General features: G+C 44.3%; 1 protein-coding gene across 1 annotated transcript in view; it reads left to right on the top strand.

Moving 5' to 3' along the window:
* The window catches only part of rpgrip1 (RPGR interacting protein 1), a 58,131-nt gene extending 47,881 nt beyond the window's left edge, over positions 1 to 10,250 (top strand). The window contains exons 22-28 of the mRNA XM_041236724.1: positions 2,517 to 2,642; positions 2,936 to 3,065; positions 4,841 to 4,938; positions 5,357 to 5,549; positions 5,900 to 5,984; positions 9,463 to 9,593; positions 9,823 to 10,250. Coding sequence (XP_041092658.1) covers positions 2,517 to 2,642; positions 2,936 to 3,065; positions 4,841 to 4,938; positions 5,357 to 5,549; positions 5,900 to 5,984; positions 9,463 to 9,593; positions 9,823 to 9,953 — 894 coding nt within the window. The 3' untranslated portion in view covers positions 9,954 to 10,250. The remainder of the gene's footprint in view (positions 1 to 2,516; positions 2,643 to 2,935; positions 3,066 to 4,840; positions 4,939 to 5,356; positions 5,550 to 5,899; positions 5,985 to 9,462; positions 9,594 to 9,822) is intronic.
* The last annotated feature ends 2,215 nt before the right edge of the window (positions 10,251 to 12,465 follow it).

Below are 12,465 nucleotides of genomic sequence, written 5' to 3'. Positions count from 1 at the left end.
GAAATGTAAATAGTGAACTTTTAACTGACTGAGCGAGTGCTTTGCTGACATTTGATTAATGTTACAAAATAAATCACAGGGAGATCAAGCTGAACAAACACATATTCATTTGATTTGCGGAGTTAATGTTCCATTAACAATTACTGTCTCTGCTTTGGCTGTCTCACAGGGTCTCTGATTTGAGACAAGACCCTCGCCCTCCTACAGAGAGCATTTATTTTGTTCTCAAGTTAATGTTCTCGCTGTTCAGCACCAAAAAGACATTCATTATTCCCCACTACTTCTTCTGCTAATACATTTAGCTCCTGGTCTGTAAACGTTATTTCCTCACTTTGTCCTCCTTGGTCACTGTTGTTGTGACAAACTCAGAACCAAAGCCTACTTACCTTTTCTTTTGAGCGGCCTTTATATACACACACACACACACACACACACACACACACACATACATACACTAATACAGTGTGTGTAAACCTCATGCATAATTCCGCGTGTTGAATTCTGCGTGCTGAATTGTATGCATTGTGACAATCTGCAAACAAATAATTTAGCTTGTTTATTTGTGCATATAATTAGCTTAATGAATAGAACTACTGCTGGTTCATTTTTGCTTGCGGTGTGGCTTCCCCCTGCCGCGTGGTAATTCTGGTCATTTACTGCCGTTTAGTGAATGAGGCCCTATATGTTTAGAGTAAATCACTTTGCATAGACACTGAAATGCATAATTGAGCTTTGTGGAATGAACCCATACACCAGTATGTAAATCCTGTTATGGAAAATAAAACTGTAGCTGTACAGGAAGGATAGAATCTGAATTCAAATAAAACAGGTTATGCTAGTGGGAAGAACCAACTAAAAGGAAATGTGGGATTATATAAGCTCGACCCTTGCAGTCTCTCAACAAAACTTAAACTAGAAATTAAGAGTTTGGGGGTCGTCTTTGAGCCCGATCTTTCATTTGAGACTCATATTAGTGAAGTTACTAAAGCATCTTTTTACCATTTGAGAAATCTAGCCAGACTTAGACCAATTATTTCCGTATCTGATGCTGAGAGACTAATGCATGTCTTTGTTTAATCTAGAATTGATTATTGTAATGCACTTTTTTCTGGTGTCCCAAAATGTGTTGTTTCTCACTTACAGCTTGTTCAGAACACCGCCACTAGAATTCTGACTAAAACCACGAAAAGTGAACACATTAGAGTATAAAATTGATTTTAAGATGTTGTTGTTAACTTATAAAGCCCTGAATGGATTAGCATCTAGTTAGTTGCAAGAGTTACTCACCCTGTATCTTCCAAACTGCACTCTGAGATCACAGGATGTGGGGGTGCTGGTTATTCCCAGGGTCAACAAAAGTAACACAGGAGGAGGCAGGGCTTTTTCTTATAGAGCTCCTAAATTATGGGATGCTCTGCCTTCGTTTGTCAGAAAGGCTGGGACAGTTACAGTTTTCAAGTCAAGAATAAAAATGCACTTTTAAAAAATGGCTTTCTTATCTTAGTGGTTTAATATAACTTTGAAATAGTTGCTTTTTGTATTATTATGTGTATATCTGTTATTTAAATGGTATGACTGTGGCAGTTCGATGTGTGACATGCTATACAGATGTATTGTGGTTTGTTCTTTTTTTCTGCTATGTACTTGTGGCATTCTTATGTGTTGTTCCCACACTGAAGCAGGCAGGCAAGCAGGTGAGAGCCGGAATGGAGGCACGGAGACACCGAAGTGCAGTGAAACACGCCAGCACAGTGCTCAATATTTATTAACACACAAAACAAAAAAAACAAACAATAACGTCATGTGACACTACCAGCAGTGGTAGCGCACAGAGGACAGTACAAGACTGTAAAAACACTAAAAATAAAAGTACAACAAACTATAACTCAAAGGTGCCATGAAAACGGCAGGCCTTGCAGCAGCCCCAATCACAGCGATCGCCATGCTTTTATACTGACGCTCCACTGATACACGCCCACCTGCCTGCTGGCACAGATGATTGCTTTCAGCTGCTGCTCCATGCAGACGGGTAATCGTCCCTGGCAGTTAGACAATTAATTAAATCAATCTATGTACAACAATTAACCCAAAAACATACAATAAACTGCATATTTCCCATGTGCAGGGCTTCCGCCCTGCCACAGTACTTTGCAATACTTTTGTATAAAAAGCGCTATATAAATGCAGTAAATAAATATATAACACCAATATAAAACCCTATACAGAACTACAGCAGCTACCCAACATGCCTATATAAAGTTGTAATCTAGTGCGCTGGTATTGCCTGCTCTGTGCTGGGCAGAGCCTCTGTGCTGTGCTGTACACAGGGCAATGCTGGTGGTACCACACTATATAACACATATAAAACCCTGGACAGAACTACAGCAGCTACCCAACCCAGTGGTCTGCTGTGTGCTCTTGCAATTGAAGACGTCGATAAAGACTATTTGAAATGTTTGTCAGTCAATTTATTAAGTTTCTTTTCACTATTTCTAAACTTATTCTAACTCTGACAGGCTCGTCCCCCCTCAGCCCACGCTGTACCCCCCCGGCGCCCACCCTCTCACCGCAGGAAGAAACTACGCCTGGCCATACCCCCCAGCAGCCACGACACTGTGAGAGGAGAGCAGGAGGAGGAGAGGGTGAGTGAGGGGTGGAGAGGGGGTGAGGGCAAAGGATAAATGATAGACAGGGTGGGAAGAAAGAGAGGGGTAGAAGTGGAGGAAGAACAGTTGAGAGGAGGGTGGATAGAGAGAGCAGGAGAGAGAGTTGGGAGGGGAGGGGGAGAAAGGGCACAAAGGTAGAAGAGATAGAGGAGTGACAGTGCTGAGGATGGGGAAGGATGAGAGCTGAGAGGAGGGGAGGGAGGGAGGTGAAAAGGGGAAAGGAAGGAGGGGCTTTACTCATCACTTCCTTTTCACCACTCTGACAACAGGAAGTGACAGAGGATGCCATGGAGGAAGAGGAAGTGCAACAGGAAGAGAAAGCAGGACAGGAAGTGGAGTCAGAGTATTCTGGGAGGAGCGAGGAAGCCCATGCTTCTGAGGAAGTAAAAAATGAACAAGGTGTTGATTTTTTTTTTTTTTTTTGCTACAAATATTTTTACATAGTCACAGTGTGAAATGGGGGGGGGGGGGGGGGGGGGGGGTGGGGGGGGGGGGGGGGGGGGGGGGGGGGGGGGGGGCAGAAGGTGCCATAGACCGGGCCTTCCGATTGAACAGAAAGAGCTTTCAATGACATTCTCTTTTTCTTTTACTATTGTTTATGATGTTTGCATTCACACTGAGTGCTTCTTATTGCAATTACTCAAATAGTAGATATTTTATACTTCTTGAGAAGTCTGTGTTGAGGTGACTGAGTTCAGGAGCTGCTCTTCATAAAAGCAATTGAAGGGTTAAAGATGTTTTTATTTGCACAAACACGGCTGAACTCTAACAAGAAGGTAATTTAAGGAACACCCTGGCTACGGTAACGAACGAATATCAATTCAGGTACAGAGTCCAGTGCACATGCAAGTGCTCAAACATAATAATGAGAACAAAAGCCGAAAGAAATAGGGAAAATAAAACACAATAATAAAACTGCAAAATAAAGGTGCTGCACTCAGCAGCGTTACCCCGACCGTCGCTAACCGCACGGCCCGGGGCTCCGTCCTACACTGCTGTGTTCCCTCCACCTATACACACTAATCAGGGTCTGCCCAAGTTTTTCCCCGCTGCAAAAATATTATTTCCTCTCTGTTTTCATTTCGTCTCTGAGGGGGCAGACCCGAGGGAACCCCAGTGTCATTTTATTAGTGCAGCCCCAAAGCCCTCCCCTCAGCCACTCAGAGAGGGGGAAACCCACACCCTCTTTCCCACCTCTCCGTGTCAATGCCGTGACTGACAGACGGATATTGCAGGGCTGCTGCCCTCTTCCCGCAGCACTACGAATGCGCTCAGAGAGTCAGCGCAGGTCTCCCCCTGTTACAGGCTGTCTTACTCGAGTTGTTGCCCTTGTTGTGATGAAGTCTCCCTTCAGTTTTTTGTTTTTTTCTTCCCCTTCAATCTCGGATTAATCTTCCTCACAATTCTTCTACTTGCTCTTTGGTGAAAGAACCTTCTTTCTTCCAGACAGAAAAGAATCATGCCAAAACCTCTTTGAGAAATTGTTTAAAAGAGGTTATTATTGGTAAAGGTGCCTCAGCTATCTGTTAATTTAATTTTTCTTGTCAGGGTATGAAAACTTTTGAGTTAGCATTTTTGGCGTTTTGCAAAAAAAATTGCTTAAATAAATAACTGCAGACATCTACACAGATTTTTCCTATAATTTGAGAAATTTCTAGAAATTACAAATTTCCATTGGGATATATAAATGTTTGACTATAACTCTGTGTGTGTGTGTGTGTGTGTGTGTGTGTGTGTGTGTGTCTTTATAGAAGAGACAGCATCATCTAGTGATCTAAACACATAGATCAAGTTTTGTTTTGCTGGTAATACACTAGCTGTGCACTAGATGGCACAATGTTTACTTTTATTAAGACCCTTGGTCTGATCTAGCCTAACTCTATCAAATATATAGCCGCTGGAACTGAAAAGTAGCTCCTGAACTCATAGATAAAGTACCTTAACAAAACATAATACCTAAAAACAAAACCACTTTTGAGTAATCGCAATAAGAAGCACTCAAAAGGGGCAGTAAAAAAACAGTGCAAATGTAATTCAGAGCTTACAATTTAAATCTGAATCCGTAAAACGGGACCTCTTGTAATACATGGAGGTCACCACACAGTGGTGCTGTTACTCTAATATAAGAGTGCAGAAATGTTGCTCATGGAAAATGCACCATGGTCTTGTTTCAGCTCAGGAAGAGGCGTGTGATATCACTGCAGAGTCCAGCGAATCACAGAGCACCGACAGTGATGTCATTGTCATACCCCCTCACCGGCCAACCAAGCAGGTCAGTGCTTTCTTTTTCAAGGCCATTGTGAAAACATTTAAAATGCATTTGAAATGTACAGGAAAAGGATTATTCCTGATAACGGCAGTAGCCAAAATGTTTGTCTGTTTGTCCTGTTCAGAGATTTAAGTTGTGGAAGAACTATCTATAATTTCTCTCGTACTCATTACACAGCAGTTGTTATAAATCACTGTTTAGGATTTTTCTTCTTCTAGCGTCTAATGTTGTACAAATGTCAGTCCCTGCACAGAATACACAGCACCACTGTGAAGTAAAATACCATTTTAGTTGGAAGTGATTTTTACACAGCAGCCATAGTTGCACAAGCTGGCATCTCTTATAACAGTGAGAGACACTCGCAGTGGTGACATCATGAACAGAGGAGGAGACGGCTGCTGATTGGTGTTCCCTGTGTCAGGGGTCGGAGCGTGTGCGCGTGGAGATCCTGTCCCTGACTTTTGACCCCCAGTCTCCGGTCGCGCTGGACGAGGGGGTGCAGAGGGTGTACGTGGAGTACAGGCTGCTGGGGGTCCCCATGGAGATGACCGAGACCCCCATATCACTGAGGACCCCCAGAGAGGGGGAGGAGGTGCATTACAACTTCACACGAGGTAGCAGAGCGGGAGCTCCTGTCTGTCTGTCTCTGCGAGAGTGTGTGTCAGCGGGTCTATGAATGATTGACTCTGTGCGCCTGTTTATAGTACTTGCAGGGTCAAAGACTCCAGACTATGCAGCAATACCCGACAAACGTTATCTTAAGACACTGGTCATGTTTAAACACGTATTTCCAGCTTAAAACGCAGGAGTATTCCCATCAGCCCATTATTTTCATTCTTGTGTCGATATTCCAGCAACAATGAGATCTTCATTCAGATTGAATCTTTCGTTTTCTTCTTGGTTCGTTGCTTGATGTGAAGGCGCTATACAAATGGAATGCCTCTCTGCTCTTGTCTCTTGACAGTGATCTACGTTGACAGGACTGTGAACTCGGAGCTGCGGCAGTATCTCTACACCATGCTAGAAGGCACTGACCCCAACCAGGGCAGGTAAGGAGACAATCTTGAAACCCCCAAGCACTAGAGGTCTGCTTGGGCCTAAATTTAAAACCCAATCCGACCAAACAAATCTGAACCCGACCCAAGCTCTTTGAAATATTTCCATACCCGACCCGTACATCTACACAAAAAACATAATTCCAAACATGAAACAAAGTACCATGGAAAAAGGTTCACTGTTTTTAAAAAATGTAGTACTAGAGGCACAAAACAATTACATCCCAAAAGTAGACAAATCTAAATCTAAAACAAAATTGCCAAAATGGTTTAATAGAAATTAAAATTAAAAATTAAAATTAAATCAATTAAAAAAAAATAATCAGAGAAAAAAAGACTATGAATAATAATGAGCTTGCAATACACAACCATGTCTAGTGCTACAATCAGAAAACACAGACAGTTACTAAACATACACAGAGAAACAAACAAAATACACTCACGAATATTTACAGTATGCTTTCTCTGCATCTCTCCCGGTCCTTCCAGTTTCTCACAAAAACCCAAGCAAAGGAAAAAATTAGCATTTCTCTGCCCTCTTTTATGCAACCCCGCATGACCCCTTGTTAATCGATTCCAGCTGCGTCTATTGCTTGCAGCTGTGACCTTGTTTACCTTCTGGGTCAATACGTTCCTACAACAGAGTCTCCAGGCTGACCGACTTCCCGACCTCGGAAACAATCTGTCAGGCCAGCCCGTCCAGATACTTCTCCTTTTGCTATTTAGCACCCTCACAGGTCGAGAGGGAGATTTACAACCAAGAATCATTGTATTACTGTCACATATCCCACCGCTCAGTGGAGCTGAAGGAACACTCGGCTGAATGTATCTTTACTATATAAGTATCTTTACTCCCCCTTCTCATTTTGATGGTCTTTCCCAGCACGGTGTACCATGTGGTACATGAAGGGTTGCAATGCCAAATACCTTCGAGTTATCTGGACATTGCTATCCTGCATTGCGCTTAATCAGTTGAGTGGGGTGTCGTCTGTACAAGATGAAACGAGTGCCCCAGCAGGTAGCATCATAAAGAGTGAGTAGCCCATTTAATGGCCAACACTCCTTTTTGACTACGGATAGTTGCGTTCCCGAGGTAGCATCTTTTTGCTGATGTACAGTATCGGGTGCTCTACTCCAGCTACCTTTTGGGACATGACAGCACCCAAACCTACATCCAATGCGTCGGTGTGGAGGATGAATCTCTTCGTGAAATCTGGTGTGATAAGAGTGGGGGCCTGGCAAAGTCGACGCTTAATAGTATCAAATGCCCCCTGACACCATTTAATTCAATTTGGAGCACTCTTTTTGGTGAGGTTGACTAACGGGTTAACCACGGTGGCACACTCAGGGATAGTGGCAGTAATAATCCCAGTAGTGACCCTGACGTCACACTCCATGGCAGCGGGGTATCACCGGTTGGTTGCACCTAAAACACGTGGGATGGACAGAGGGAACAGTGGTTAGGTATTTGTCCCTTTGCTGGTATGGCAACGGGGCAGGGGCAGCACCTCTACCCCAGCTGGGGGCCACCCTTGGTCTCCATGAAGAGGAGGCAAGGGGGCCCATTGGGGTCGGCGGTCTCAGAGGGCAGGGTCCCAGGACTGCTGGTGCAGGTGATGTTGGAGGAGACGGAGGTAGGGGTCAGCTGCTCTGAAGGGCGTGAGTCAACAGTATCCCAATCCTGGTAGAAACCAAAGAGTCCTCATAATCCTCCGCCAGTTTTATTGCGGTTTCCAGGGGTTGTGGCGCCGTATCCAGGCTTGGGTATCGGCGCCGACCACATGGCAGAATTGCTTCATGACCACGGCTTCCCCCAGTTGCGGGATGGTTTTTTTCTCGGGGGTCAGCTAATGAATCATGTGGTCCCACAACCGCTCTGCAACCACCCTGGGGCATGTCTAGGGATCTTCGGTACTCCCTAAACCGAGCCCGGTGGGTCTCTGTCGAGATGGCGGAGAACGGCCAGTTTGACCAGGTTGTAGCTGGCGCATTGAGGTCGCTCATAGCCTGGTAGGCTGCCTGACCCTCCCCAATCAGGCAGGGTCCCAGCTGGCTTGCCCAGCACTCCCGCAGCCATGACCCGGTGGTAGCCATCCTCTCAAATGCCACCAGGTACTCCTCTGGGTCATCCCAAATGAAGCTCACCACAGGCTGCTGGGGGGAGGAGAGGCAGATGAAGATGATGGCTCTCCCCTGGCACAGAGCCATGGGTTGAGGACTCAGGCATCTCTCTAACAGATGGTGATGGGGAAGAGCCCTGTGCATGAGAGAGGGACGCAGAGTGCTCTGTAGAGGTGCAGGAGAGACGTTTCTCCAGTGTACGCATGGAGAAATAAGCACAAAACTTGCAGAAACTGTGGTTTGTCAGTGCCTCCTTTGCATGCTCTGGCCCCAGACAGGAAAAACATCTGCTGTGCTTGTCCTCCACAGGCAGACTGGCTTTGCATGTTTTGTGGGGCTAAAACCCAGGAGTTCTGCAGATACAAGCAATGTATAGTAAGAATGTACAGTTGTTGCCTGAGTTGCTAAAAAGACAGCAACAGGACTGTTCAAGACCCAATAAGACCTGCTTGGTACGAGACTGGGGATGTAAACACTGGGCAGCAGCGGGTTGGATCAGTGCTAGTCTTTCTAACAGTCCTTGTAATGGTGATGGAGTAGTCGCCAAAATAGGCATCAAGATGCTGTGGCAGAGATTGCAAACAAGCTCAGCCGAAGCAGCCTCTTGGCCCTGCACAGCACTGAGTTCAGCAGCAGAGACATGTGCTTAGACACTGTGAAAACAGAAAAAACCCAGTGAAAAAAGCAAAATCTCACACAAAATACAGTAAATAAATTCAGCCATTAATAACATTAACAAGCGACTGTTAGTGTAAACACAATTAATGCAAAAATTGTGTGCAGAAAAAAGTAACAAGTACTTATCTGAATAGGCTCTCCTGTCAGGTCAGTTCCTGAAATAAAAAAATGGCGCAGAGGTTGTGGCTGCTGTCATTTTATGCCCGGGGGGGGGGGGGGGGGGGGGCAGACCATTTATTCAGGTTTCTGGTTTTAAAGTGTTAATACCCATTCGGCAATGGTTACGTTTCGTACTTGAAAGGGAACCAGCACTGTTGCAGGAGGGAGAGTGATCTGGATTCACTGGGATCCTTAGAAGAGAACAGAGATCCCCATGATGTGTAAATTAAAAACAAAAAAATGGAATTGAGTTTAAAAATATACAATGATAAACAAAGAAAGATCCAGGTAACTATGGATTGACACAACATACATGAAGGAGAACTATACGCTACTGACAACCAAATGAGCAAGGTGACCTCCTCTCGTTTATGAACTGACACTGCTGGACCCACAGAAGAGTCAGTATTGTACATGACCAAAAAATATATATATTATTATTATTATTATTGACAGTGTCCTCATCACACCAGTGTCACCTAATTGGATTTTGCATTTTATTTTTCACCTCAAGGTTAAAGTTCACAGTGGTGAGTGAGCCAATGAATGAACAGGAAGAGGAGTGTGTGGACGTTGGCTATGCCTACCTTGACCTCACAGAGATCCTGCTGACAGGAAATGATGTCATTGAGCAGCAGATCGACAGTGAGTCCATTACACATCTACAAATAGCCAGGGTCTGAAGGGTTAATGGATTCACTTATATTAGTTTAGTGAGGAGGCAGACAATAGTCTTGTACCATAAGAGACAGGGAAGGGGGTGGGGGGGGGGGGGGGTCAACTGGACAGATTCACTTCTATAGTTCAGTGAGGACACAGGACAGCAGTGTGGTACCATTCCAGAGTGACAGTGTTTGTTGTATTTGTGCTTCAGTCATCAGTGTGGGAGACCCAGACGAGTCGATTGGGAAACTCAAAGTGTCTCTGGAAGCAGCCAAGACCTTCTGCAGCATCTACTGGGAGTTTAAAAACCTCTGCAAGGAGGAGGAAGAGGAGCTCGACTGAGCGAGCCAGATGCCCATCGAGTTCTGCGGTAAAGAGCACAGCTCAGCTCAACCCCTGTTGTCAGAACAGTTGTTTTGTTATTCTTAGTATTTGTTCTCCTGCCCACAAGAGAGGATCTGAGAATTTAAACAGCAATTGCTCTACAGTCTGTATTTAGTCTGTCAAATTCAGTTTTGGTCGCCTCACTACAAAAAATACATCATTGCGCTCGAGAAGGTGAACTATGCTGAACAAAAATATAAAGGCAACATGTAAAGTGTTGGTTCCATGTTTCATGAGCTGAAATAAAAGATCCCAGAAATTTTCCATATGCACAAAAAGCTTATTTCTCTCAAATTTCATCCACCTGACAGGTGTGGCATATCAAGAAGCTGATTAAACAGCATGATCATTACACAGGCGCACCTTGTGCTGGGGACAATAAAAGGCCTCTCTAAAATGTGCAGTTTTGTCAACTTCACAACCGCAGACCACATGAAACCACGCCAACCCAGGACCTCCACATCCAGCTTCTTCACCTGCGGGATCCTCTGAGACCATCCACCCAGACAGCTGATGAAACTGTGGGTTTGCACAACCAAAGAATTTCTGCACAAACTGTCAGAAACTGTCTCAGGGAAGCTTATCTGCGTACTCGTCGTCCTCACCAGGGTCTTGACCTGACTGCAGTTCGGCATCATAACTGACTTCAGTGGGCAAATGCTCACCTTCGATAGCCACTGGCACGCTGGAGAAGTGTGCTCTTCACGGGTGAATCCCGGTTTCAACTGTACCGGGCAGATGGCAGACAGCATGTACGGCGTCGTTGTGAACAGTGCCCCATGGTGGTGGTGGGGTTATGGTATGGCGAGGCATAAGCTACGGACAACGAACACAATTGCATTTTATCGATGGCAATTTGAATGCACAGAGATACCGTGACGAGATCCTGAGGCCCATTGTCATGCCATTCATCCACCACCATCACCTCATGTTTCAGCATGATAATGCACGGCCCCATGTCGCAAGGATCTGTACACAATTCCTGGAAGCTGAAAATGTCCCAGTTCTTCCATGGCCTGCATACTCGCCAGACATGTCACCCATTGAGCATGTTTGGGATGCTCTGGGTCGACGTGTACGACACCGTGTTCCAGTTCCCGCCAATATCCAGCAACTTCACACAGCCATTGAAGAGGAGTGGGACAACATTCCACAGGCCACAATCAACAGACTGATCAACTGTATACAAAGGAGATGTGTCGCGCTGCATGAGGCAAATGGTGGTCACACTAGATACTGACTGGCTTTCTGATCCATGCCCCTACCTTTTTTTTTTAAGGTGCATATCTGTATTGCCAGTCACGTGAAACCCATAGATTAGGGCCTAATGAATTTATTTCAATTGACTGATTTCCTTATATGAACTGTAACTCAGTAAAATCTTTGAAATTGTTGCATGTTGCGTTTATATTTTTGTTCAGTATAGGTTGACCCCAGGACTTAATGACATGAGCTATGAGGACAGATTATAAGAAATAAATCCCTTCAGCCTAGAATATAATAAGGGAAATTTCAAAGTCTGTAAAATCCTAATTGGTTAACCCAAGACCCAACTTCAAATTTAGACAGAACAAAAGGGCACAAATAGAAGCTGAGTAAAAGTAAATTTAGAACAATAGGTAGGAAGCCCCCCTTTTTTTACACAAGGTTTAAAATGCATGGAATAGCCTCGCCGGTGATGTAGTACGATCTAAAACACTGGGAACATGAAAAAAATAAGGTGCTAACAAGGGACATGCCTTGATGGGCTGAATGGCCTTTTCTCATGGTCTTATTTAATCACCAGACACATTAAACTGGTGGAAACCAAAAATAACTGGAGTGTTTGGGATAATATTTGGGTGAGCTGGAGTTGGACAGACAATTCATTGCAGTCACTTCTGGAGACCTGGCTACAGGATACTTGAGAAGCAGAATCCTGCTTCGTTGTTGTGAGATCTGAGCCAATTACAGTCCCAAAGGAGGACCTGACTAGGCCTGACCCTGCTGCGTATCTTTGAGAGCCAAGCCTTGGGCTATAGAAATCATTGGTTACCAAGTCAATAAAATAAAATGCTTACAATAATACAAAACAGAGTCCTTGTTGATTCAACTTACAAAAAACAGCACAAGAAAAGAAAAAAAATCCACAAGACCGATTTATACAAAATGTACATTAGTTTTAACCTGCTGCAACCTGGATTGCAAAGATGTGCCAATATAGCCATTGACCCTGTTTATTATTATTATTATTATTATTCATTGCTACATTAAGAAGTGATAATACAGGGATTACCTATTCTGAAGAACTGTTTGAAATGGAACAGCAAAACTGATTCTTTTCAATCACTGGTTTTACAGACCATCCTATCCTGAACACAGCTGGTTTGCAATTTCTTGCTTAACTATTTCAACCCTACGGATCTTGTAAAACTCCAGTCAAAACATTAACCAGCCCATCTTGGGTATGCCCTTATAGAATTGTATGACC

The sequence above is a fragment of the Polyodon spathula genome, chromosome 42 (genome assembly GCF_017654505.1).
Source record: "Polyodon spathula isolate WHYD16114869_AA chromosome 42, ASM1765450v1, whole genome shotgun sequence".
NCBI classification, from domain to species: domain Eukaryota; kingdom Metazoa; phylum Chordata; class Actinopteri; order Acipenseriformes; family Polyodontidae; genus Polyodon; species Polyodon spathula.
The sequence above is the reverse complement of the archived record's forward strand: the minus strand, read 5'-3'. Positions and strand labels throughout refer to the sequence as shown.